Source organism: Mobula birostris, chromosome 2 (genome assembly GCF_030028105.1).
Source record: "Mobula birostris isolate sMobBir1 chromosome 2, sMobBir1.hap1, whole genome shotgun sequence".
In the NCBI taxonomy this organism is placed as follows: Eukaryota; Metazoa; Chordata; class Chondrichthyes; order Myliobatiformes; family Myliobatidae; genus Mobula; species Mobula birostris.
The window spans coordinates 194,884,395-194,911,941 of NC_092371.1; the positions used below are offsets into that span (position 1 = coordinate 194,884,395).

Sequence of the window (27,547 nt, forward strand, 5' to 3'; positions counted from 1 at the left end):
AAACAGTGCAGACATTACAATAAATAATAAACAAGACAATAGGCACAGCAGAGGGCAGTAGGTTGGTGTCAGTCCAGGCTCTGGGTATTGAGGAGTCTGATGGCTTGGGAGAAGAAACTGTTACATAGTCTGGTCGTGGCAGCCCAAATGCTTCGGTGCGTTTTGCCAGATGGCAGGAGGGAGAAGAGTTTGTATGAGGGTGCGTGGGGTCCTTTATAATGCTGTTTGCTTTACAGATGCAGCGTGTGGTGTAAATGTCTGTAATGGCGCAAAGAGACACCCCGATGATCTTCTCAACTGAACTCACTATCCGCTGCAGGGTCTTGCAATCCCAGAAGATGCAGTGATGCAGCTGCTCAGGATGCTCTCAATACAACCTCTGTAGAATGTGATGAGGATGGAGGGTGGGAGATGGACTTTTCTCAGCCTTCGCAGAAAGTAGAGATGCTGCTGGGCTTTCTTTGCTATGGAGTTGGTGTTGAGGGACCAGGTGAGATTCTCCGCCAGGTGAACACCAAGAAATTTGGTGCTCTTAACGATCTCTACGGAGGAGTCATCGATATTCAGCGGAGAGTGGTCGCTCCATGTCCTCCTGAAGTCAACAACCATCTCTTTTGCTTATCAACCATCTCAGAGACAGGTTGTTGGCTCTGCACCAGTCTGTCAGCAACTACACCTCTTCTCTGTATGCTGACTCCTCGTTCTTGCAGATGAGACCCACCACGGTCGTGTCATCAGCGAACTTGATGATGTGGTTCGAGCTGTGTGATGCAGCACAGTCGTAGGTCAGCAGAGTGAACAGCAGTGGACTGAGCACACAGCCCTGGGGGGCCCCCGTGCTCAGTGTAATGGTGTTGGAGATGCTGCTTCCAATCCGGACTGACTGAGGTCTCCCAGTCAGGAAGTCTAGGATCCAGCTGCAGAGGGGGGTGTTCAGACCCAGTAGGCCCAGCCTTCCAATCAGTTTCTAGGGAATAATTGCGTTGAATGCTGAATTGAAGTCTATGAACAGCATTCGAACGTACGTGTCTTTTTTGTCCAGGTGGGTTAGGGCCAGGTGGAGGGTGAAGGCAATGGCGTTGTCTGTTGAACGGTTGGGAGGGTACGCGAACTGCAGAGGGTCCAGTGAGGGGGGCAGCAGGGTCTTGATGTGCCTCATGACGAGCCTCTCGAAACACTTCACAATGATGGATGTGAGTGCAATGAGACAGTAGTTGTTGAGGCAGAACACTGAAGACTTCTTCACATACTTGTAGAATGCCTTGGGGTTTTCCTTAATCTTGCTTGCCAAGGCCGTCTCATGGCCCCTTCTGGCTCTCCTAATTTCATTCTTAAACTCCTTCCTGCGAGCCTTATAATCTTCTAGATCTCTAACATTACCTAGTTTTTTTGAACCTTTGTAAGCTTTACTTTTCTTCTTGACTAGATTTTCAACAACCTTTGTACACCACGGTTCCTGTACCCTACAATCCTCCCACTGTCTTATTGGAACGTACCTATGCCGAATGCCACACAAATATCCTCTGAACATTTGCCTCATTTCCCTGAGAACATCTGTTTCCAATTAATACTTCCAAGTTCCTATTTACTTATTTATTATTATTATTATTTTAATTTTTTTTTTCTTCTATATTATGTATTACATTGAACTGCTACTGCTAAGTTAACATCACATGCCGGTGATAATAAACCTGATTCTGATTCTGAATAAAGGCATAAATGACCTCCTTTTATCTTGTAAGAAATATTAAGTATGTGTTACGCTGAATCTACCGTAAACACTATATTCCATTGTTTAACTTTCCATAATGAAAGTTAAGGAACATTTCCTGAAAACAGCTCAGTTTGAAATAGTTTTACAATATGCCCATGTAAAAGTGAATCCAAAATTCCTCAAATCAGAACACATTTTCCCCAGATGGAAGTTCAAATTTATCACTTGTTTTGGTTGAAAGCAATACATCCCGGAACTATTTCTCCCCCTCTGTATTGACTGAAAACTCAACTTCACCTGCATTTCCTGTTTCCATTCTTTCTGTTGCCTTAAAGAAGGAATTTCCCATAAAGTGAGTTGCCCAGAGAGATGGATGGCTGCCAGGAGTGTTCCATCAGGCGATAATCTCATTTTGAAAACACCATCCTGCAAAGAAAGGACCCAAGATGCAAAATGCTGTCTATCACCATGAAAACTTGCAATAATAGTCATCTACTTTTACTTTGAAATAACATGCACTCAATGGTATTATTATTAGAGTTATGAAACTGTTGAACATCTATCCTATAAAAGCAACCCAGAACTTCATTCTGATTAATTGGATTGTGATCAACAACCGGACCTCAAAATTTCAAAGTCACAATTAGCAAGTTTCAAATTGAAAAGGTGGTCTCAAGAACTACAGAACTTTCTATTAACAAAGCTGGAATTATCTGAACCTTAAAAGCCAGTCATACAGTCAGAAGTGAAAAGAAATTAACATTAATCCAATTGTATACACTACTGAAACTGCACAAAAATGGATATGTTTTGTGGACACCATTGATTAATAGGCACTCTTGTGCACAAACTAAATGGGCTTTGATCCATGACAAACAAAAATTTGAAATACAAACAAGAGAAAATCTGCAGATGCTAGAAATCTAAACAACACACACAAAATGCTGTTGGACTGGAGAACACACACACAGAATGCTTGGAGACCTTGAGGGGTCTCGACCCAAAATGTCGACTGTTTACTCTTTTCCATAGATGCTGCCTGGCCTGCTGAGCTCCTCCAGCATTTTGTGTGTGTTGCAATAATTTGAAATAATTATTTTAGTGCATCATCCAAGACAGGATATCTGAAACCTGTTTTTTTTTTTGTTGGACAAGTTGGACGTATGCTTAATGAGTTGAAGAATTTTTTGTGAGGAACCTAGTCCATATCAGGCAGAGTTAGAACATGAATTAAATTCCAAACTCTATGCAGAAGCAAAATGCAAAGGAATGAAAGCGATACAAGATAAAGCAACTGAAGGGATTGAAAGAAACTACTGAATTAACATTTTTTTAATATATTCAGCATAGGGCTTTACTCTTTGGAGAGAAGGAGGATGAGAGGAGACATGATAGAGGTGTACAAGATAATAAGAGGAATAGATAGAGTGGATAGCCAGCACCTCTTCCCCAGGGCACCACTGCTCAATACAAGAGGACATGGCTTTAAGTTAAGGGGTGGGAAGTTCAAGGGGGATATTAGAGGAAGGTTTTTTACTCAGAGAGTGGTTGGTGTGTGGAATGCACTGCCTGAGTCAGTGGTGGAGGCAGATACACTAGTGAAGTTTAAGAGACTACTAGACAGGTATATGGAGGAATCTAAGGTGGGGGCTTATATGGGAGGCAGGGTTTGAGGGTTGGCACAACATTGTGGGCCGAAGGGCCTGTACTGTGCTGTACTATTCTATGTCCTATGTGCTATTAAAGGCAAACATTGTTGAAGGACAGAGGTTTCACATTTCTGAAAGGCAAGTTCTGCTGTCTGGAGTTGATCAGTGGTCACGAAGTTAATTATACACTTTTACTGGAATGGATCAAAGCAATGTTCAAAAACAAGATGCTCTTTTTGAATGGCAAGTCCTTTGAAGCAAATTCTGAACAAGCAAGATGCCTACAATCTGGAGGGTTTTTTTTTTCCATTTAACTGAATGTCACTGAATTCTACAGGAACTGCCACTCCTTAATGCAGATCAGCACCACAGTTATACTATGAAAATAATTTTTTTTTAAAGATTTATTTCTTAAAAAATCATTTTTGTTGATAATTTTATAGTAAGTTTAATGGATCAATGCACATTTTGATCTCAGAGTTTGTTATTCTAAAATAATTGCTGTTAAGAAATTGGTAAGTAGTCCGTAATGCACTCTCCAACTTACGGACACACATGTGGAAATATATTCAAAACTTCGAGCTTTTTATGTATTTAATTGTGTAATGTGACAAAATGGAACCTGTATAACCCCACAGTACCTTGCTATAAGCCAAACATATATGTGGCAAGAGACATGTAATGTCTTGATCATTGTTCATTGTGTAATTAAAGGGAGATTAATATACTACAGGCTTTGGTACTGCAGCTGTACTGCAGTGGCAGAGCTGACCTCCAGGAGTGAGAACAGCCAAAGAATAGCCTGAAAACAATTGCCTGCATGCACTAATCTCAAGACAAAATAGCCTATCCAACAGACAAGAATGCATGACGAACGCAAGAACTGGACTGACTCCAAGAGATTCTGAAGATGCTGAAAATTCTGAGCACACAAGCAAAATGCTGTTGGAACTCAGCAGGTCAGGCATCATCCATGGAGGGAAATGAAGAGTCGATATTTTGGACAGAGTCCCTTCATCAGGACTGCAAAGGGAATAGAAGCCAGAATAAAAAAGTGGAGTCAGGAACAGGGACATAGTCTCCTCTACTGCTAAAATGAAGCCAGACCCAGGTTGGAGGAGCAACACCTCATATTCCATCTAAGTAGTCTACAATCTGACAGTATGAACATCAATTTCTCTAACTTCCAGTAACCATTTCCCTCATGCCTTTGTTCTTTCCCTGTCAGATTTCTTTTTCTTCAGCCCTTTATCTATTCTAATCACCACCTCCTAACTTCTCACATCATTCCCTTTCATCCCACACACCGACCTGCTTATTCTGGCTTTCTTCCTTTCCAGCCCTGATGAAGGGTCTAGGTACGGAATGCCAACTGTTCATTTTCCTCCATTGATGCTGCCTAACCTGCTGGGTTCCTCCAATATTTTATGGGCATTGCTGCTGGACTGACAGATTCAAAATAACCATTTCTCAGCTAATTGCACCATTGGTTGCAACAACAGAACTGAGCATTAAGATTCTTCAGCATAGTGATTTAAATTCGATTTCATATTTTTGTGCATTTCTTTCAGAAGTTTAGTTTACTTTTTTTCTTTACAATTCAAAAAATGTCATCACTATGAAATGAACCTTAACAGTGACAGTCAGAAAGATGCTAATGTTCTCAGGGTTCTGCAGGAGTTGGCATGCTTCATTATGATAATGGAAGCTCCACTTCAATTCAAACTTCAACTCTCAAATCTGGGGTGCTTCAGGCCAGGCTTTGTAATATCAAGGTCTGCAATTCTGAGCAGGGAGACCAGTCCGAAAAGTTGCGGCCCATTAACAGATATGAAAATAATGATTACATTCATGGCTTAGTATGCTTATGTTTTATGTGTTATGTTTTAAAGAGTGCAGCAAAACCAATTTTTGGGGTTAATGTACAAGAGGCATTTGATGTCTCTGGGCCTGTACCCTCTGGAGACAGGAAGAATGAAGGGGGGTTTCATTGGAACCTATCAAATATTGAATGGCTGAGATAGAATAGATGTGGAGGGAATGTTTCTGATAGTGGGGGAGTCTAGGACTACAGCCTCAGAATAGAGGGTCATCCATTCAGAACAAAGATGGAAGAGAAATTTCTTCAGCCAGAGAGTGATAAATCTGTGGAATTCATTGCCACAGATGGTTGTGGAGGACAAGTCATCGGGTATATTTAAAGTGGGGGTTGACAGTTTCCTGATTAGTCAAGGCATCAAAGGTCACAGAGAGAAGACAGTAGAATTGGGTTGAGAAGAATAATAAACCAGCCATGATGGAATGACAGAGCAGATTTGATGGACTGAATGGCCTAATTCTGCTCCAATGTCTAGTGGTTAATCTTAAACCTTTATAGTAAAAATTTTCTAATCACAATACAAAATGCATGATTGTTATCAATTTTTTTTTGTTGTTCCATTCTTTCCAATGTATGACCAACTCCAGATAAGACAAGTTTTCGTGCAGAGGTCCTTTCAACTTGATATACAGAGCCAGCACAATAGATTATTTTGGCTGATAATAGATCCAAACTTAAATCTACTAGAATAAGAAAATATAGTGCAGCAAGTCCAAGGAGCAGAACAAAAGAGGAAGGTTAAATGGAATGAAATGAATTCTACTGCACAAGTGTCTACCTACGCAGACATACACACAGTGAGAAAACAAAAGAGGAAGAAGTGTAGAAAGACAAGAGGAAGAAAATAAAACAAAAGACAGTGCATGATAAACACAAGAGATTCTTCAGATGCTGGAAATCCAGAGTAACACTCAAAAACTGCTGAAATAAATCAGGTTAGGCAGCATAAACAACTAACATTTTGAGCTGAGACTCTTCATCACACAGGAAAAGAAGTGGGAAAAAGCCAGATTAAGAAGATGGGGAGAGAGCATGATGCTGGAAAAAGAACAGCAGGAGGAAAGAAAATTGAGAATGGTAGCTATCTTCACATGCAGAAAAAGGATAATCTTTTAATCGCATTAAATAGCATTAATTGCTACATTATAATCTTTCCCAAATGAGAGCTACAAGCAACTAAAATTCCTTTGACTCAGCAATCCAATCATATTTTTTCATATAATCTTACCTGCTCTGGTTGCCGCCGCCAGAAGGCTCGAACACTAAGCATCCGTAACAAGCTTCTTTGTGACTGGTAGCAAAGAACAAAATGGATGTTTGTTGAAAGTTTAATAAACATGATTTAATAACACAGAAATTTTGAAAACAAGCTTTGCAGTAAAGAATTCTTTTATAATGAGGCATTTCTAACAATAACTTTAAAACTTCAATAGACACGCATGGAGTGCAGTGTGATGAGGATACAGGGTACGTGTCCTACACCCATGTTTTAGATAAAATGAATAATCCAACACCAAACCTGAGAAGAAATATAAGGAATCAACAATAAAAGCCTTAGTTTATTAAGCTTAAAAGTTTAGATACTTCAATAATTCTAACAAACATTTAATTTTTTAAAAATCCCTAATGGTTTGCTACTTTAGCTTGTTTTAAAATACAGTGGATTCTGGTTAAACGGGACAGCCACTTATTTGGGACACAATGCCACTTAATCGGGACAGGAGACTGTTTCTGAACAGTTTCTAACTAGCGCCAATTGTATGCATGTTGTGTGGCCGATAGACACTAAACCTTGATTAGGGCGAACAGTTTTTTTTAAGATAGCATCAGTTGCATGTGCTCATGTTATCCACTTGGGCCAGCATTCGCCGATTCCAAAGACTGTGATTTTTGATAATACTGTTTTTCATCATTATCATCAGGTGCCATGCCCAGTTTGAGCTTTGACTGCCATGGCCCACACACTTCTGTTTCGGGTCAAGTGGATCAATTCATTGGTATTCATTTCCAGTTCTCTGGCTGCCGTCTCCATCATCATTGGTCTTTGTCTTCCTCTTGCTTTCTTCCCTTCAATCATTCCCATAATTACCATGCATTCTAACTCCTCTTTCCTAATCACATGTCCAATGAAATTACATTGCCTTTTCATGATCTCATACATTCTTTTTATGTTTGCTCTGTTCATAACATCTTCGTTAGATATTCGTTTCGCCCATGATATTCTGTCCATCCTCCTCAAAAACCACATCTCTGCTGCTTCAATTCGTTTCCTCATGTTACTAGATATTGTCCAACATTCTGACCCATATAACTGGATAAACGTAACATTTCAGTACTCTGAGGCGTGTTGTCATGCCTAGTTTAGTATTTGTCAGTATACTCTTCATTCTTGTAAAGGTGCCTTTTGCCATCCCTATTCTTCTTTTGATGTCCATGTCGTACCTGCCATCTGATGTCACGCAGCTTCCTAAGAAGCAAAAGTTCTGTACTTGTTTTATGTCTTCCCCATTTATTCTCAGCCCGCAGATAGGATTCTCCTTCTTTTTGTTGTTTTTATTTTGATTTAAAAATAATATTCATACCTTTGCCAAAATGCCAGAAAAATATTTGACACAAACTGAAAAAAAATTACCCTACTGGACCAAATTAAAGGCCATCTGCCCAGCACCACTCATCATCATCTGGAAATTTATTGTTAGATTACAACGTTACTTCATGCAAAAAGCCGATGAAAGCAGTCCATCATCTGCTCAGTGTCTGTGATGGTTTTATCAATTTACAGTCAATCAAAAGAACACGGCAATGTAAACTGGATGAATATTTTCATCAACAACTATAAGGAACTAATACACATTTGCATCGTGCTGCAGGAGTACTGGTAGTGTTCTAATTTATTCTGTATTTTATTTAAATACATAATTTCTTAATCAGTTAGATGGTATTTTGTCTTTTTACAACTTTTTAAACTATTTCCATGAAACTTCAGCTAATTGGCAACTGCTTAACTGAGCTAGAATGTACTGGTCCTGATGTGTCCCAATTAACCAGAATGTACTGTACATACAGTACTGTGCAAAAGTCTACAGCACATATATATAAACAAGAGGAATTCGAAACATAGAAACATAAAAAATAGGTGCAGGAGTAAGCCATTCGGCCCTTCGAGCCTGCACCGCCACTCAGTATGATCATGGCTGATCATCCAACTCAGAACCCTGTACCTGCCTCTCTCCATACCCCCTGATCCCTTTAGCCACAAGGGCCATATCTAACTCCCTCTTAAATATAGCCAATGAACTGGCCTCAACTGTTTCCTGTGGCAGAGAATGCCACAGATTCACCACTCTCTGTGTGAAGAAGTTTTTCCTAATCTCGGTCCTAAAAGGCTTCCCCTTCATCCTCAAACTGTGACCCCTCGTTCTGGACTTCCCCAACATCGGGAATAATCTTCCTGCATCTAGCCTGTCCAATCCCTTTAGGATTTTATACGTTTCAATAAGATCCCCCCTCAATCTTCTAAATTCCAACGAGTATAAGCCTAGTCAATCCAGTCTTTCATCATATGAAAGTCCTGCCATCCCAGGAATTCTGCAGATGCTGGAAATTCAAGCAACACACATCAAAGTTGCTGGTGAACGCATTAGGCCAGGTACCATCTCTAGAAAGAGGTACAGTCGACGTTTCAGGCTGAGACCCTTCGTCAGGACTAACTGAAGGAAGAGTTAGTAAGAGATTTGAAAGTGGGAGGGGGAGGGGGAGATCCAAATATATATAGCTAGGGTGCCTAAGACTTTTGCACAGTATTGCAATAATTCTTGGCATTGCACTGTCCTGCTGCCGTAAATAACAAATTTCATGACAAATGTGAGTGATGGCAAACCTGATTATGATTGAGGACTCTACTGAGGGAGAGAGGAATCATGGTTGGGAAAAGGGGAAGGGAGAAGGGATGGAGCAGGGAACACTGGGACACTCTGTAATGAATATTCCAATTGTTTGGAACACACACACACACACACACACAGACATCCAAGACTTTAATACAGTACTGTATTTTGTGGTGTTTTTAGACTTTTCTTGATACTTCTTCCTGAGTTTTTAACATTAAGTTATTAATCCTATTGAAATTCTCAAAAATATTGTGAGACTTTGAGTGCTTAATTTGACATTTCACACTAGGTCTGGAAATGCCTTTGTGAGATGGGTTTGTTAGCACTAAGTTGTGTAAGATACAAAAGCTTTTTTGACCTTAAGACCTCTGACAAGGTAAATGCTCCTTGGAAAAATAATCACTGGAGAATAGTCAGATTAAAATTATTATTTTTTAAAATCTGGAATATTTAATTGTTACAGTTGTTACTGAGCAAATACTTGATCTTCAAGATGCTGCATATCTGTGAATAATGTATCCCATACCAAGGTACTTCTGCAGTGAATCCTAAAGGAACAAGATTCAAAATGGACTGCAATCACACAATTTCAGCATTAACTGCAGATGCATGAACCATCGAAGGATGGAGAGGAATGACAATCCCTCTGTATTCCCACATAGTAATATTGATTTATGTATGAAAAATACTTTAAAATGGAATTTGGAATGCTTCAAAGAGATTCTGAACTACATAAATACAAAAAAATTCATGTGCAAGAATCCTGCAAAAAAAAATTAACAGCTCAGATACAGTGTATTAAATTCACAGGAATTTAACTTCAATATTCTCTCAATTCTGATACGAAATTCAACTATTTCACATATAATTATTAAGCAAACAAAAATGGATGATAAAAAAAGACATTCTTTCACTTACAGCACCAACATCCTCTTCATAGTTGGTGACTTGCTTATAGTAAGGTGCACCAGAAAGAACCCGCCAGGAAGTTATTCCATAACTGGTGGCTTTTGAGAGTCCTTCTTCATTGGTTTCATAGCCCCCAACTAGCAATAATCTGCATTATTATAAATTATACATTGATTAGAGTAAATGGAAGAATAAAGCATCACACATTAAGAATGCATGATTGAGCGAGCAAAATAGTAAATGTTAAAGGTTTGGAAAGTAAATGTAGTATCAAATAGCAAATTTCATTTTCAGACTTATAAATTCACATTTGCTTAGAGACATTATAAATTAATCATTTATAATATTATATTACAAGGGTACTTTTTTCTCCCCAAATTAAGATTACACAGGGAAAAACAAACTAATGTTTTGTTGACTACTGAAGATTGTTAAAATTCTTATCCGCTGGATCTTAAGACACCCGAATGGAGCTTCTAATTTCAAGTCTGTGGAACAATTTAATTCAAAGTTCTTCCACAACCTTCAATTCCTCTCCTCCCCTGCTGTCATGGAAGTTACAGTTGAAATATTTGAATACAGGAGATAAATTCAACTTTTATGCTTCAACTTTCTGACATTATACTCTATCAGAATTTAGATTCCTTGAACCGGCAGAGCAAGTTGTTAACTTACTAAGTTCACATTATATTGAAATGCATCAAGTGAAATCACAAAGTGTGCAAATTTATCTGAATAGCTGTTTTTCCTATGGACTTAAAAAAAAAGGAAACAGGAAAAGCTGGTAAATTGGTTTATTGTTGTCACATGTACAGAGGTACAGTGAAAAACACCGTTTTGTATGCCATCCATACAGATCATTTCATTACATAGTGCATTGTAGTAGTACAAAGAAAAAAATAACATTAATGCAGAATAATAAGTGTTACAAACTAAAACATATGCAATTATACTTGACTAAAGGCAAACACCAATCAACATCTCATGGTGAATTTGTATATCATTCACCCACATAAGACCATAAGACATAGGAGCACAATTAAGCCATTCAGACCATTGAGTCTGCTCCACCATTTCATCAAGGCTGATTTATTATCCTTCTCAACCCCATTCTTCTGCCTTCGCCCTGTAACCTTTGAGACCCTGATTAATCGGGAATCTATCAACCTCCGCTTTAAATATAGCCAATGACTTGGCCTCCACAGCTATCTGTGGCAATGAATTCCACATATTCACCATTCTCTGGATGAAAAAATTCCTCCCCATCTCTGTTCTAAATGGATGTCCTAATATTCTGAGGTGGTGTCATCTGGTCCTAGACTCCCCCACTATAGTAAGCACCTTCTCCACATTCATTCTACCTAGGCCTTTCAATATTCAATAGGTTTCAATGTGACTCCTCTTCTTTCTTCTGATCTCCAGTGAGTAGAGGCACAGAGCCATCAAATGTTAACCCTTTTATTCCTGGAATCATTCTTGTGAACCTCCTTTGGACTCACTCTAATGGTAACACATCCTTTCTTAGATGAGGAGCCTCAGCGTCACATTCCTGCTTTTATATTCTAGTTCTCGCGAATTGAACGCTAACATTGCCTTCACTTAAGGTGCTCATCAAACCTGTGATTCAAAAAGTGCTTGAAATGTGATACAATTTTCTGGAAGTCATATGTTAAACCCCCAAAATTTATTTTGTAATGTATTGGGGTGTTTGGGATCCATCATGCTAAGGTTGTTTCTTGTACTCTGTATATACAGTGTACGTCAAGTACACATGAACAAGGCGCACCATTTGCTTAAAATTGATTAAGATTTTTCAGGGTTTTTTTTTAATTTGTAAGGATACATTTACAATTATAAATATAAAAGAAAGTTTACCTGTGACCAGAATGGTAGATCACTGTAATTACACCATGAGAAATATAGTTGTTAAAGTTGAAGCTGTGTTTTTCTTGGAAAGGTTGATTGGTTCCAACACTGGACAGAGAGAAATAAAGACCCAAGAGCTTCAGGTTTTGGAGAAGTTTCAAAACATTTGCATTAATTTTGAAGCAAAAATAAAAAGTAGCATCTGTAAACAAATATGATCATCAAGGAAGAAATCAGATAACAACTTCTAGCTTGACACATTTAGAGATAAATATGGAAATCAGCGCCCAAATTACGTACTACTACCAGGTCTAACTACACCAATGTCAGAAAGCTTTGGTGTTAAAACACAGCTAAAGTTCTGAAGCATGGTTACTTATTTATGTATAGATTCCCATTAAAGGAGGCTATAAGCATACTGGATTGCTGGTTTAATTTGATGCTTAAATAAACAGTAACAACTTTGCATTTATAGAAGTGCTCTATTTAATAAATTCAATGGACCACAATACTTATGGATTGGTTTTGCAATGAAACCCATGATATACAAGTTTCTACTGAAGTGCATAATACTGGTGATAATATATTGGTGAGGACTGAGGGATTTGCTAATAGAGAGAAAAGAAACATGCTAGATAGAATATCATATGGTAACATATGATATTTCATAGCATCGGAGTTTGTTGTTCAATTCTGGTGCCACCAGTAAGAAGTCTCTGTACATCCTCCCTGTGGAATGCATGAGTTTTTCCCAGGTGTTGCGCAGTGGTAGGTTAATTTGTCATTACAAATTATTCTGTTATGAGGTTTGGATTAACTCGGGGCTGTTAGGGCTTACTGGGGTGGCGCGGCTCAAAGGGGTGGAAGGGCCTACTCCACGTTTTATCACCAAAATAAATCATTAACTTCAGCAAAAAAAAGGCAAAATTTAAATGCTGAAAAGTTGAAAGATGCTGGTGTTCAAAGAATGTGCGTGTCTTTCTGCATGAACAACAGAAAGTTAAGATGCAGTACAGCAAGCTAAATAATATGTTGGTCTTTATTGCAAGAGGAGTTGAGTGTAACAACATATCTTGAACTAATTATATATGCTTTGTTGAGTCTGCACCTAGGATATAGAGGATAGGTCGAAGAAAGGATAAAATTGAGCTAGAAGTAAAAGTTCACCAGCGTGATACTCAACAAATAATACTAAGTTTGTTGAACGAGCAGAGACTAAACGGACTAGCCCTATACTCCCTGGACTTTTTTTTTAAAATCAAATCCTATTGAAATATGTGAAATCTTTATGCAGCTTGATAGAGTTGGCAGAAGCAGATAGAATTGATGGATCTGGGCAAATACTGAAAATAAATAAATAAATACTCCAGTTACTTTCAATTTCTAACCTGCAGATTGCTCAATGCCAAAAAGTAAAACAAAAAGAGTTGATTTTTGACTTCATCCAGAAAAGACCCACCTTAGTTTATGAAGAACTTTATTGATATATTGGATTTGGACACCAATTATAAATGTGTGTACCTGCCATCAAAACAATTTGTTTTTGGAAATGGAAATTATGTCTATGAACATAAGAGTTAGACAGTTAATGACTTCACATGATTGGCACACGTGGAGTCAAATTCAGATTAGAGTGCTGTGCAGCAAAATAGGGTGCAGATTAATATCAAATGTCAAGACTTTACCTGACCAAATAGCTCTTCAGCTGACCACGGTAGTTGACTACCAGAAGTTCTGCTGAGTACTGAGCAGAATCAGTGGACTCCAGGAAGATCAACCCTGCCACAGCATGACTGAGGTCGCCTGCAAAGCTAGTAGGCTTAAAATCATTTGAAAAACAGGTCATTTGTAGGCTATTTATTTCATTAAAACAGAGAAAACATCCACACTCTCTCCACAAAATTTATAGGTTTAACAAGAAACAAAGTTTTCAATACACTGCAGTTTTTCCAATCACTGTTTTCGCCTTCCCCTCAATTTAATGATTATTTCCTTAAAATGTTATACTTGGCTTTGGAGCAGGTTACACCATAACATTCTGGATGAACTACTGTCCCAAGTGGTAAAATGAAATAAAGTCAGTCATGCCTTCACTTACTCTAATCCCATCTCATTCTCCCCCACATACTTGTCAACTCCCCAAGGTTCCAACCCATATATTTTGGGACATAGCAGCAAAGCACAGAATCCAAAGAAAACTTATGGTCACAGAGATGAGGCACAAACTCGAAATGCCTGCCCGTTGTTTCACCTTGCCCTGGTGTACGGTACGAATACACTGAATTTGCTTCTAAGTTATTACTTGCCATTATCCCAATTATAACCATAAAATTGATAACAGTATCTTTATTTTTTCTGAAAACATTGTAAATTACACTTTTTGATTGAGAAACTCATCTTTTTAATATTTTTATCAACCAGAAATATGCCTCCAATAAAATAAATGTTTAGCTGGGAAAATGATGTTTTCAAATACCATTTTACGCAATCGCATTAGAAGATAAACATTAGTAGTACCGGTGAAATTACGAAGAGTTCACTGCCCATCAAGTCAAACACTCTCACTGTGCCTGAGCTCTCAGCATAAGCCAGCAATGTACAATCGTGACTCCATGTCACACGACGCCACTGAGGGTAAGGATCCTTTGGAACTAGAAATAAAAACAAGAAGTGAACTTCTCAACTTTTGTAATAAAGGCTCATTATTAAGTACTTCAAAGTTGTATGCTATGAAAATAAAAGCTTTTTTAAAAAAATAAAGTGCACTCCTAAATAACTGCTGTAAAAATAAACCATTATTAACTGGTTCATTTCTATAGTGGTGGTATTTTCTTGAAGCAGATCCATGAACAGTAACTCTACTCTGATTAAGCTAATATCTCTCTGTCTACTTCACGAAAACAACTGTAGTACTCATTATCAAAGAAGGCAATTATCCAAGTCCAGCTTGCAGTAGTTAATGTTCCATGTTATCATCAAAGCAGATGGCTATCACCAAGCTTAGGTTATTACATAATTCAAAGAATATACAGCATTGAAATTGTTAAAAAGCACTGTATATAACGCCAGTGGTGACATTCTTCACAGCCAACAAAATAACACTCCAGGACTAATATCTAGGAGTTGAAAAAAAATATTTCAGATTATGGTACAAATTGATACTTAAACAAATGAACAATCTATTCTCCCACCCACCAACCCCTCCAACTACATCCCATGCCCGCCCGTCTCTGCCAACATTATGTTTCTCTTTCAAATACTTATCAAGTGGATCTGTCTGTCCCCTATAAGTATTCGACATATTGAAGATTATCAAATTCAATTAAAGAAATTCCAGCTTTAACACAGCCTGTGCAGATTACCTGACCAGATGGTATGCAGTGGGCTGTGCTTGCCCCAATTAAAAATGTAAGATGCCATAAAGATGATTTTCATGTGGCAATTAAGCTACAGAAAGATAAGATTTGGGAGGATAACCAGAAGCTGACCTGTTTCAAAGTAAATATTGGTTATCACAAACCCAGGTTCAGCTAACAAGTAAATCTCAGCTTCCACCACCCTTTTAGCTGCAGAGTCTTTAGGCACAATAATTAATCAAAAGTTACAAGTGTGTTACCTATACATTTTCCAATGACAGAGCCAAATTCATCTTTTGCAGATCTGTAAAACATTTTGCAAAGATTAGGAAAAGAGTCACCTAATTTTTTAATCAAGATTTAAGCTTTAAGATTGTTTAATGTCATTTTCAGTACATTCTTAGACCGGATCTAATGCAGCACAAATAAACATAACAAATATAAATACATCAGATAACTTATTTTGATTATAATAGCTTATTGTACATAGATTGATTCTATGTATATAAAGTGACGCTAGGTACAGGAACGTCTGTACATAAGACAACTTGAACAGGAAATGATCCGGTAGTAGTGGTGGATGAGTAGATGGAAGATGTTGATCAGCCTTACTGCTCAGGAAAAAGTAACTCTATTGAGTTTGGTGGTTCTGGCAAGGATGCTACGTACAAACAGTCCATGAGCAACCATGAGCAGGGTGGGTGGGATCCTTAGTGATATTGCTGGGCTTTTCCCAGCAGTTTTCTGTATACGTAAGGGAGGAGGGGCAGTCGGCTGGTGCCAGTAATGCGTTGGGCAGTCTTGACTACCTGTTGTAAAGCCTTCCTGTCTACCACAGTGCAGCTTCCATACCATGCAGTGCTGCAGCATGTTGGGATGCTCTCCACTGTGCATCTGCAGTAGTTTATGAGTATAGATAGGTATAGTCCAGTTCATTTCAGCCTTCTCAGAAAGTAGAGGCACTGGTGTGCTTTCGTGATTGTGCAGCATGTGTTCTGGGGCCAGGAAAGGTTGTGCGAGGTGCACTCCCAGGAGTTCAAAACTGCTCGCAGTTCCCACTGCTGTGTTGTTGTTGTAAAGAAGAACGTGAGTGGTGCCAGTTCTCTGGATGTCGATAACTATCTCCTTTGTATTGCTGGCATTGAGGAAGAGGGTATTTGCTTGGCAACAGCCCTCAAGCTCTTCCACCTCCTTTTTGTGAGCCATCTCATCGCTGTTGGTGTTGAGCCCCACTACTGTCGTGTCATCAGCAAACTTGACAATGTGATTACTCATGCAGTTGTGTGTGAGCAGACTGTGCAGCAATGGACACAACACATATTCTTGGGGGCACCTGTGTTGAAGATGATAGGGAGGGGAGCAGTTATGCATCCTGAATATCTGAGGTCTATTGGTTAAGAAGTCCAACACCCAACTGCACGGCAGTGTACTTAGACCGAGGAGGAGGAGTTTGTTCACCAAGTTCTGTGGGACAATAGTGTTGGATGCCAAAATGAAATCCAGAAACAGCAATCTGACCCATGTTCTTGATTTTTTTTTAAGGTGTGTCAGGGCCAGGTACATGTCAGATGACAGATGCTGTCAATAAGCTTATTGGTGAGTGTTATCCCATAATCATTTAAGAAATCCATGTAAACTGAATGATAAAAAATAACTTTGTGTGGCACAATGTATGAATTGGCTTAAGTGGTCAGGATTTGTTATTATGCTCATCTCCACATTATGTTAGTTGACCTCTGAGGGGGCCCAAACCAAGCCAATTAATCTTAGTGTCTCCAAATTGAAAGAAAATAGACAAAATAAAACAATCAGGTTTTCAGTTTTTGGTAACCTCTCGAAATTTTATGGAAGGGGGCTTTGGACAAGGATGACATAATCTTTCCCTTTGATATCCCACACAAGAATAATCTGTGACATTCATAGACCAGGCTCAAAGAGAAAATCTACTTAAGAAAACGGGGACTATGCCCAGAAGCAAAACCATCATTAGTAATCACCTTAAGAACAGAAAAAAAAATTGAAAGACAAAGAGGAGATGAATTGTAATACTGCCCCACCATTTCATCATGGTTGAACTATTTGCCCCCTTAACCTATTCTCCTGCCTTCTCCCCGTAACCTTTCATGAACCGATAAACCTCCAGCTTAAATAGACTCAATTGCTTGGCCTCAACAGCCACATGTGCCAATGATTTCCAAAGATTCACCACCCTTTGGCTAAAGGAACTCTTCCTCACCTCTATCCTTTGATCCTAGATTCCCCCACTATGGGACACATCCTCTCCACATTTACCTGATCCAGGGCTTTCAACATTCGATAAGTTTCAAAGAGATTCCCCCCTCATTTTTCTAAACTCCAATGAATACTGGTCCAGGGCCATCAAACAGACCTCAAACAATAAGCCTTTTATTCCCAGAATCATTTTTATCATCAGTGCCTTATAAAACCTCAGCATTACATTCTTGCTCTTATATTCCAGCCCTCTCAAAATGGATGCTAATATTGCACTTACCTTCCTCACCACCAACTCAACTGCAAGTAAACCTTCAGGGAATCCTGCACAAGGACATCCAAGACCCTTTGCATCTTGGATTTTTTAACTTTCTGCCCATTTAGAAAATAACCTATGCTTTTGTTCCTTCTACCAAAGTGCATGATCATACACTTCCTGACGCTAATCCATTGCCACGTCTTTGCCCATTCTCCGAATCTATCTAAGACCTTCTGCAGCCTCCCTGGAGTGGATAGGGGAGAACCAGTGGATGTGGTATATTTGGATTTTCAAAAGGCTTTTGACAAGGTCCCACACAGGAGATTAGTGTGCAAACTTAAAGCACACGGTATTCGGAGTATGGTATTGATGTGGATAGAGAATTGGTTGGCAGACAGGAAGCAAAGAGTGGGAATAAACGGGACTTTTTCAGAATGGCAGGCAGTGACTAGTGGGGTACTACAAGGCTCAGTGCTGGGACTCCAGTTGTTTACAATATATATTAATGACTTAGATGAGGGAATTAAATGCAGCATCTCCAAGTTTGCGGATGACACGAAGCTGGGAGGCAGTGTTAGCTGTGAGGAGGATGCTAAGAGGATGCAGGGTGACTTGGATAGGTTGGGTGAGTGGGCAAATTCATGGCAGATGCAATTTAATGTGGATAAATGTGAGGTTATCCACTTTGGTGGCAAGAACAGGAAAACAGATTATTATCTGAATGGTGGCCGATTTGGAAAAGGGGAGGTGCAACGAGACCTGGGTGTCATTATACACCAGTCATTGAAAGTGGGCATGCAGGTACAGCAGGCGGTGAAAAAGGCGAATGGTATGCTGGCATTCATAGCAAGAGGATTTGAGTACAGGAGCAGGGAGGTACTACTGCAGTTGTACAAGGTCTTGGTGAGACCACACCTAGAGTATTGTGTGCAGTTTTGGTCCCCTAATCTCAGGAAAGACATTCTTGCCATAGAGGGAGTACAAAGAAGATTCACCAGATTGATTTCTGGGACGGCAGGACTTTCATATGCGGAAAGACTGGATCGACTAGATTTATACTCGTTGGAATTTAGAAGATTGAGGGGGGATCTTATTGAAACATATAAAATCCTAAAGGGAATGGACAGGCTAGATGCAGGAAGATTATTCCTGATGTTGGGGAAGTCCAGAACGAGGGGTCACAGTTTGAGGATAAAGGGGAAGCCTTTTAGGACCGAGATTAGCAAAAACTTCTTCACACAGAGAGTGGTGAATCTGTGGCATTCTCTGCCACAGGAAACAGTTGAGGCCAGTTCATTGGCTATATTTAAGAGGGAGTTAGATATGGCCCTTGTGGCTAAAGGGATCAGTGGGTATGGAGGGAAGGCTGGTACAGGGTTCTGAGTTGGATGATCAGCCGGTGCAGGCTCAAAGGGCCAAATGGCCTACTCCTGCACCTATTTTCTATGTTTCTATGTTTCAACACTACCTGCTCCCTACACCTATCTTCGTATCGTCTGCACACTGAGCCACAAAGCCATCAATTCCATCATCCAAATCACTGAATTGAATTGACTTTATTACTTACATCCTTCATATACATGAGTAAAAATCTTTACATTACATCCCCGTTCAAATGTGCAATTATAGTAATTTATAATAAATATTATGTACAACAGGATAGTCAATATAACATAGAAATACAGTTGTGTCAGCATGAGTTAATCAGTCTGATGGCCTGGTGGAAGAAGCTGTCCCGGAGCCTGTTGGTCCAGGGTTTTATGCTGCAGTACCGTTTCCTGGATGGCAGCAGCTGGAACAGTTTGCGGTTGGGGTGACTCGAGTCTACAATGACCCTTCGGGCTCTTTTTACACACCTGCCATTGTAAATGTCCTGAATTGTGGGAAGTTTACATCTACAGTTGCGCTGGACTGTCTGCACCACTCTCTGCAGAGTCCTGCGAGTGATGTAATATATAACGTAAAAAGAAGCAGTCCCAACACCAACCCCCGTGGAGTACCACGAGTCACTGGCAGCCATCAGAAAATACTCCCTTTATTCCCACTCTTTGCCTCTTTGCAATCAGCCAATCCTCTATCCATTCTAGTATCTTTCCTGTGATACAATGGCATGTTTGGATGCAGTGGCTTCTCAAGGGCTAACCAAAAGGTTTTTTTTTTCTTTGTTAAATATCATTTTCCAATCACAGGACAATGCTGGACTCCAAGAACTTTGGGCACTGCAGATCGACCCCATCAATGAGCTGTTCATTGGAGTAGAGGTTGGACTGGGTGCAGACCATGTTGCTGCCTGCTACGGGAAGGCATCAAGTTTGTGCACGAAGGTGGCATGCAGTATAACTGTGGGTATTGTCTTGGATGTTTACCTTCCAATCGCAAGACCCTGTTGGACATTGAAAATGCAAGAAGCCGCAGGCCTGTTTCCCTAGTTTGGTGGCACAACAGATGGCGTGGCCTTGAGGACTAGGCCTCAAGCCATGGGCTTGCCTGCTGCTGCAGTCCATGAGAGAAGACACTGGAGGCGGTGTAGCATGGTGTCCATCCTGAGTTGGGGGCTGGCCTTTCCTATTGGTGTTGCTTTCCAGTGTTCGATCGGAGGAATGACAGGCAAGATTGTCTGTGCACGTTAATCTGCGCACTGCCAGGAACTGCACCATCTGAGGGAGAGGCCATTCGGCCCATTGAATTTCTCAGCCACTTCATCATGGCTGATCCATGATGCGCCGAAAGGATTTATTGCATTGAGATGGAAAATACCTGTGGGGAGCATTAACACAGTCCAACCGGCCATTTCCACAACAGTCCACAAAGCTATGAGTACTACCTTATTGTTGCTGTCAGTTCACACTATTTACTTTGTAATGTATACTACTTTTATGTTTTGCTCTGTATTGCTGCTGCAAAGCAAGAATTTCACATCAAATGACAGATTTTTAAAAAACTGATCTGAACAGCACATACTATTTACACATAGGTAGAAAAGAGAAACAACTTCACCTGAAGCTACCAATTATTAAAACTTAAAAAAGGAAAACAGGGATACAAGAAGTAGCATATCCTTTGGACTTGATGATACAGTACCTGATCTCAATGCATTGGTCTTGAACTACAGCAAGCAACTTTCCATTGCTGTCCAAAAACAGATAATATATTGTCAAATTTTAGATAGATAGATAGATAGATATACTTTATTAAATCCCGAGGGAAATTTGGTTTCGTTACCGCCGCACCAACCAAAAATAAAGCATAGAACTAAAATAAAACTCTAATGCCAATTTCTAATTATTTTTGCCAGTACCCCGAAAAGAATGCATTACTTTCAAAAGCACTAACAAAAGGTCTAAATTACAACTACATGAATTCAAAGCAAAGTCAATATTAACCTCATCATTCAAATGAAAACTATGCAACATTTAGAGGTTTTGAGGCCATTATATACTGAATTCCTGCCCAAATGGTCATTGGTACTATTAATCAAAATAATTAATATGAGAAGAAAAACAACCTCAATTTAAGGTTAGTGCACCCTTTGGACTGTGATTCACTATAATCAGGTCAATATATATGCATATATCGCAGCAATTGTACACAAGGTCAAATGCATGGTTAAAACTCAAACAGAAAAAATTCCATCAGAGAAGCATTTCACCACTTTAACTTTGAAATAGTAATCATTTTTCATGGAAAAAATACTAAGTGCTTACAATATTTTCACAATGTTTCTTCCCTTTCACTCCCTTTCATTTTATTTAGCAGACTAACAGAAAAAGGGGTTTTGTTAAAATGTTAACAGGTTTACTACATATTATTTGAGGGTTTCAAAATTACTATTCAAAATAAAAATAATATTGTTTCAGAATAAACGGTGTAAAGACAGTAAGGTAGAAGGGCTAAAGTGTGTGTACCTCAATGCAAGAAGCATCAGGAACAAAGGTGATGAACTGAGAGCTTGGATACATACAAGGAATTATGATGTAGTGGCCATTACAGAGACTTGGCTGGCACCAGGGCAGGAATGGATTCTCAATATTCCTGGATTTCAGTGCTTTAAAAGGGATAGAGAGGGCGGAAAAAGGGGAGGAGGGGTGGCATAACTGGTCAAGGATACTATTACAGCTACAGAAAGAGTGGGTAATGTAGCAGGATTCTCTTTTGAGTCAATATGGGTGGAAGTCAGGAACAGGAAGGGAGCAGTTACTCTACTGGGGGTATTCTATAGGTCCCCTGGTAGCAGCAGAGATGCAGAGGAGAAGATTGGGAGGCAGATTTTGGGAAGGTGCAAAAATAACAGGGTTGTTATCATGGGTGACTTTAACTTCTCTAATATTGATTGGCACCTGATTAGTTCCAAGGGTTTAGATGGGGGCAGAATTTGTTAAGTGTGTCCAGGATGGATTCCTGTCACAGTATGTGGACAGGCCGACCAGGGGGAATGCCATACTAGATCTAGTACTAGGTAATGAACCGGGTCAGGTCACAGATCTCTCAGTGGGTGAGCATCTGGGGGACAGTGACCACCGCTCCCTGGCCTTTATAATTATCATGGAAAAGGATAGAATCAAAGAGGACAGGAAAATTTTTAATTGAGGAAAGGCAAATTATGAGGCTATAAGGCTAGAACTTGCGGGTGTGAATTGGGATGATGTTTTTGCAGGGAAATGTACTATGGACATGTGGTTGATGTTTAGAGATCTCTTGCGGGATGTAAGGGATAAATTTGTCCCGGTGAGGAAGATAAAGAATGGTAGGGTGAAGGAACTATGGGTGACAAGTGAGGTGGAAAATCTAGTCAGGTGGAAGAAGGCAGCATACATGAGGTTTAGGAAGCAAGGATCAGCTGGGTCTATTGAGGAATATAGGAAAGCAAGAAAGGAGCTTAAGAAGGGGCTGAGAAGAGCAAGAAGGGGGCATGAGAAGGCCTTGGCGAATAGGGTAAAGAAAAATCCCAAGGCATTCTTCAATTATGTGAAGAAAAAAAGGATGACAGGAGTGAAGGTAGGACCGATTAGAGATAAAGGTGGGAAGATGTGCCTGGAGGCTGTGGAAGTGAGTGAGGTCCTCAATGAATACTTCTCTTCGGTATTCACCAATGAGAGGGAACTTGATGATGGTGAGGACAATATGAGTGAGGTTGATGTTCTGGAGCATGCTGATATTAAGGGAGAGGAGGTGTTGGAGTTGTTAAAATACATTAGGACAGATAAGTCCCCGGGGCCTGACGGAATATTCCCCAGGCTGCTCCACGAGGCGAGAGAAGAGATTGCTGAGCCTCTGGCTAGGATCTTTATGTCCTCGTTGTCCACGGGAATGGTACCGGAGGATTGGAGGGAGGCGAATATTGTTCCCTTGTTCAAAAAAGGTAGTAGGGATAGTCTGGGTAATTATAGACCAGTGAGCCTTACGTCTGTGGTGGGAAAGCTGTTGGAAAAGATTCTTAGAGATAGGATCTATAGGCATTTAGAGAATCATGGTCTGATCAGGAACAGTCAGCATGGCTTTGTGAAGGGCAGATCGTGTCTAACAAGCCTGATAGAGTTCTTTGAGGAGGTGACCAGGCATATAGATGAGGGTAGTGCAGTGGAGGTGATCTATATGGATTTTAGTAAGGCATTTGACAAGGGTTCCACACGATAGGCTTATTCAGAAAGTTAGAAGGCAGGGAAGTTTGGCCAGGTGGATTCAGAATTGGCTTGCCTGCAGAAGGCAGAGGGTGGTGGTGGAGGGAGGACATTCAGATTGGAGGATTGTGACTAGTGGTGTCCCACAAGGATCTGTTCTGGGACCTCTACTTTTCGTGATTTTTATTAATGACCTGGATATGGGGGTAGAAGGGTGGGTTGGCAAGTTTGCAGATGACACAAAGGTTGGTGGTGTTGTAGATAGTGTAGAGGATTGTCAAAGATTGCAGAGAGACATTGATAGGATGCAGAAGTGAGCTGAGAAGTGGCAGATGGAGTTCAACCCAGAGAAGTGTGAGGTGGTACACTTTGGAAGGACAAACTCCAAGGCAGAGTACAAAGTAAATGGCAGGATACTTGGTAGTATGGAGGAGCAGAGGGATCTCGGGGTACATGTCCACAGATCCCTGAAAGTTGCCTCACAGGTGGATAGGGTAGTTAAGAAAGCTTATGGGGTGTTAGCTTTCATAAGTCGAGGGATAGAGTTTAAGAGTCGCAATGTAATGATGCAGCTCTATAAAACTCTGGTTAGGCCACACTTGGAGTACTGTGTCCAGTTCTGGTCACCTCACTATAGGAAGGATGTGGAAGCATTGGAAAGGGTACAGAGGAGATTTACCAGGATGCTGCCTGGTTTAGAAAGTATGCATTATGATCAGAGATTAAGGGAGCTAGGGCTTTACTCTTTGGAGAGGAGGAGGATGAGAGGAGACATGATAGAGGTGTACAAGATCATAAGAGGAATAGATAGAGTGGATAGCCAGCGCCTCTTCCTCAGGGCACCACTGCTCAATACAAGAGGACATGGCTTTAAGGTAAGGGGTGGGAAGTTCAAGGGGGATATTAGAGGAAGGTTTTTTACTCAGAGAGTGGTTGGTGCGTGGAATGCACTGCTTGAGTCGGTGGTGGAGGCAGATACACTAGTGAAGTTTAAGAGACTACTAGACAGGTACATGGAGGAATCTAAGGTGGGGGCTTATGTGGGAGACAGGGTTTGAGGGTCGGCACAACATTATGGGCCGAAGGGCCTGTACTGTGCTGTACTATTCTATGTTCTATGTTCATGTATGAAAGTGTAATAAAACTTAAAAATACCATTAATTACCTGGTTACAACAAGCTGCCAGGTGATCTGTTTTGCAACCAGCTGGAAAAAACTAGGAGAGAGCAAAGACCTGGAAGAGCTACAGGGAAGAGAATTCAAAAAGTGATTATTAAAAAATATCTTAATCCTATTAAGAAATCAGTCATATTAAACACTATATCAATGCAAAAGTATTACAATTAAAAGGAACAGTCAATTGGTGTTGATGCTTAAAAGTGATCAAAATGGAACACAAAATTTACCGATAAAAAAAATTATAGTATACCATGTCAGATTAAATAGACAAGAAACCCTGTCAGAGTTATCAAAATACTATGGCTGCCATAAGAGGGCACAATTTAAAGGTGCTTGGAAGTAGGTACAGAGGAGATGTCAGGAGTAAGTTGTTTTTTTTTAATGCAGAGAGTGGTGAGCGCATGGAATGGGCTGACAGCAGCAGTGGGGGAGGCAAATATGATAGGGTCTTTTAAGAGACTCCTGGATAGGTACATGGAGCTTAGAAAAATAAAGGGCTATGGGTAACCCTAGGTAATTTCTAAGGTAAGGTCATGTTTGGCACAGCTTTTCGGGCCGAAGGGCCTGTATTGTGTTGTAGGCTCTCTGTGCTTCTATGTTTCTAATACTTTCAGTCTAATTTTCAATAATATTACTAAAATAGCTGAAACAGAATCAACCACCTAATGCCTCAAAGGAGGAAAAAATGCAAGGAAATGAACAGCTATAGTTACCTGTGTCCAACATATTGAAGTATAAACTTGAAGGGTGCTAAAAAGAAAGAAAATAGTTTTAATAATGCTGACTGAATTTATTCATTAAGCTAAACAGTTAAAATTGAAGGGTAGGAGTACTGTATTACTTTTGTAACTGCAAAGCTAACGCACCAAGTCATTTACGTGATCACTATCATCATTAATAATAAAGATAGCAAGTTCACACCTGAAAAAGTACTTGACCATCACAAACGTGTCTGATATCTTTTCACAAGCAAGCGCCTTTCATTACAGGATACAAAAGTATACTAGTTGTTTAGCACAGATACCAAAAGGTGATAGAAAAATTAACTATAATGAGCAAGATGATAAAAGATCCAGAAATCATGATCTATGAACAGCAGCTGCTATTTACTTAAATGAACATTTGTGGGAGAATATATGCACATGAATGGATATTTTTAAAATGCCAACTGGAAAGGAAAAAATAGCCAGAATACTAATGTGAACTCATCAGCAATACAATGCTGTGGTATCCATTGCATCTGTCCAACATCTGATGTGAAAGAAAGCACCTCAAACAATGTAACACAGCCTCTGTTATGCACTAGAACCACAGTCTACATTTGTGCTCAATGTTTGGACAGTGACGTAAACACACAATCTTCCAGCTCAAATGTAGTAATATTACTAATTGATTCACAAGTTGAAAACAACTTCCTTATAAAATGATACAACAAATCCCAGTGGAAATAGAACCAAAAAAAAGTTCCAAAAATAACATTAACTTTCACTGCAGAACAAAAATTCTAAATTCTGCTTCAAAGATTAGAAAGGTATCGAATGTGTAAAATTCTCAGTTTGGAGGATTTATGTTTCTTCTATTATGAAAGCATTTCTGTTGCTAATATAACAATCTTAAATAACCAGACTCATATGTATTATTACATCTTGTGTTAGAGTGAGTTTTTTGGGTAGATGATTCCTTTACACTTAAATGACTTTGGCTGCCAGACTTCTATTTGACAAAGTACTGTGGATTGAGTCCACAACAATGCGCTTCCTAAAAAAGGTGTGAATACCAGATGCTTCTGGCGCCGTAGTTTGACCAAGTACTGTAGTTTCGAAGGCAGTATTATCTATACTTTATGAATATTAATTGTCTTCTATGTTAGCATGTAAAATGCCAGTACTGTGGATTTAACTTGCATTCCTAAAGGCTGTGGATACCAATTCAGACATGCTGGCGTTGGAAGGAAAGGATGAAGTCAGGTGTGATGTTTGTATGTAGCTTCAAAAGGAAGCATTGTCTATAACATTTTAAGTAGCGATTGCCTTTGTGTTTAGCATATAAATATTGAGCCCACATTGGGCTAGCAGACCTTTCTACCGAAAGCATCTCCGTCCATATGATGCCTGCTGTACCTTGTTGTGTAAAGAAGCTGCTTTGTATCTACCAGTGACTTTGTCTCTCCGGTGATTTCAACCACGCTACAACATCTCGTAACAGTCTTTTCCCCAGGGGACAGCAAAACTAGGGTAAGGGAGTAAGGGGGGAAAGCTCTAAAGGGACCCAAGGGCAACTTCTTTATGCAGAGAGTGGTAAGTTATGGAACATGCTGCCAGGGAAAGTGGTTGGTGCAAGCACAGTAATATCATTTAAGACGCACATGGACAGGTACATGGTGGAGTGCAATTTAGAAGGATATAGGGTGAACACAAAAAATTGGGAGTAGCTTGGTGGGCACTATGGCCGGTATGGGCCGAAGAACCTGTATCTGTGCTAAATTGCTCGATGATTCTAAAAACTCATCTTCTGTAAAACTGGGTTTAACGTTTACTCCAGACTGACAAATACACCTCGCAGATTTCAAACATGACTCACCAGAAATAGTCTTTGCAATAACAGATCCATGTTCTCGATTGTTTCTGGGCTGCAAACAAATAAAACAAGGCAAATTCCAGATTAGAGTCAAATGATGTCCTTGGATACACGGTTCAAAAATTTAGTGGTGTATTACATCAAACATCAACACAAATCAACCATTAGGCAAAATTCTTGAAAGGAGTCCAATCATTAACTATTCCCATATGTCAATCCATGACCTCCTCTTCTGTCGTGATGAGGCCACACTCAGCTTGGAGAGCCAACACCATATATTCCATCTGGGTAGCCTCCAAGCTGCTGGCATGAACATGGATTTCTCTAACTTCCAGTAATGGCCCCACTCCTCCTTCACCATTCGCCATTCCCTTTTCGCTCTTTCACTTTATCTCCTTGCCTGCCCATCGCCTCCCTCT

At 39.8% G+C, this 27,547-nt stretch overlaps 1 protein-coding gene across 2 annotated transcripts in view; it reads right to left on the reverse strand.

Moving 5' to 3' along the window:
* Positions 1-27,547, reverse strand: part of nbas (NBAS subunit of NRZ tethering complex) — a 304,149-nt gene that overhangs the window by 272,159 nt on the left and 4,443 nt on the right. For both annotated transcript variants that reach the window (XR_011885018.1, XM_072251277.1), the window contains exons 2-12: positions 27,132-27,180; positions 25,265-25,301; positions 24,538-24,615; positions 20,836-20,883; positions 15,524-15,567; positions 14,425-14,558; positions 13,593-13,726; positions 11,917-12,015; positions 10,051-10,189; positions 6,471-6,533; positions 2,012-2,140 (exon numbers count right to left, since the gene is read on the reverse strand). Coding sequence is in view for 1 of the 2 variants with exons in the window: in XM_072251277.1 (XP_072107378.1) it covers positions 2,012-2,140; positions 6,471-6,533; positions 10,051-10,189; positions 11,917-12,015; positions 13,593-13,726; positions 14,425-14,558; positions 15,524-15,567; positions 20,836-20,883; positions 24,538-24,615; positions 25,265-25,301; positions 27,132-27,180 (954 nt within the window). In the remaining variant the exon portion in view is untranslated. The remainder of the gene's footprint in view (positions 1-2,011; positions 2,141-6,470; positions 6,534-10,050; positions 10,190-11,916; positions 12,016-13,592; positions 13,727-14,424; positions 14,559-15,523; positions 15,568-20,835; positions 20,884-24,537; positions 24,616-25,264; positions 25,302-27,131; positions 27,181-27,547) is intronic.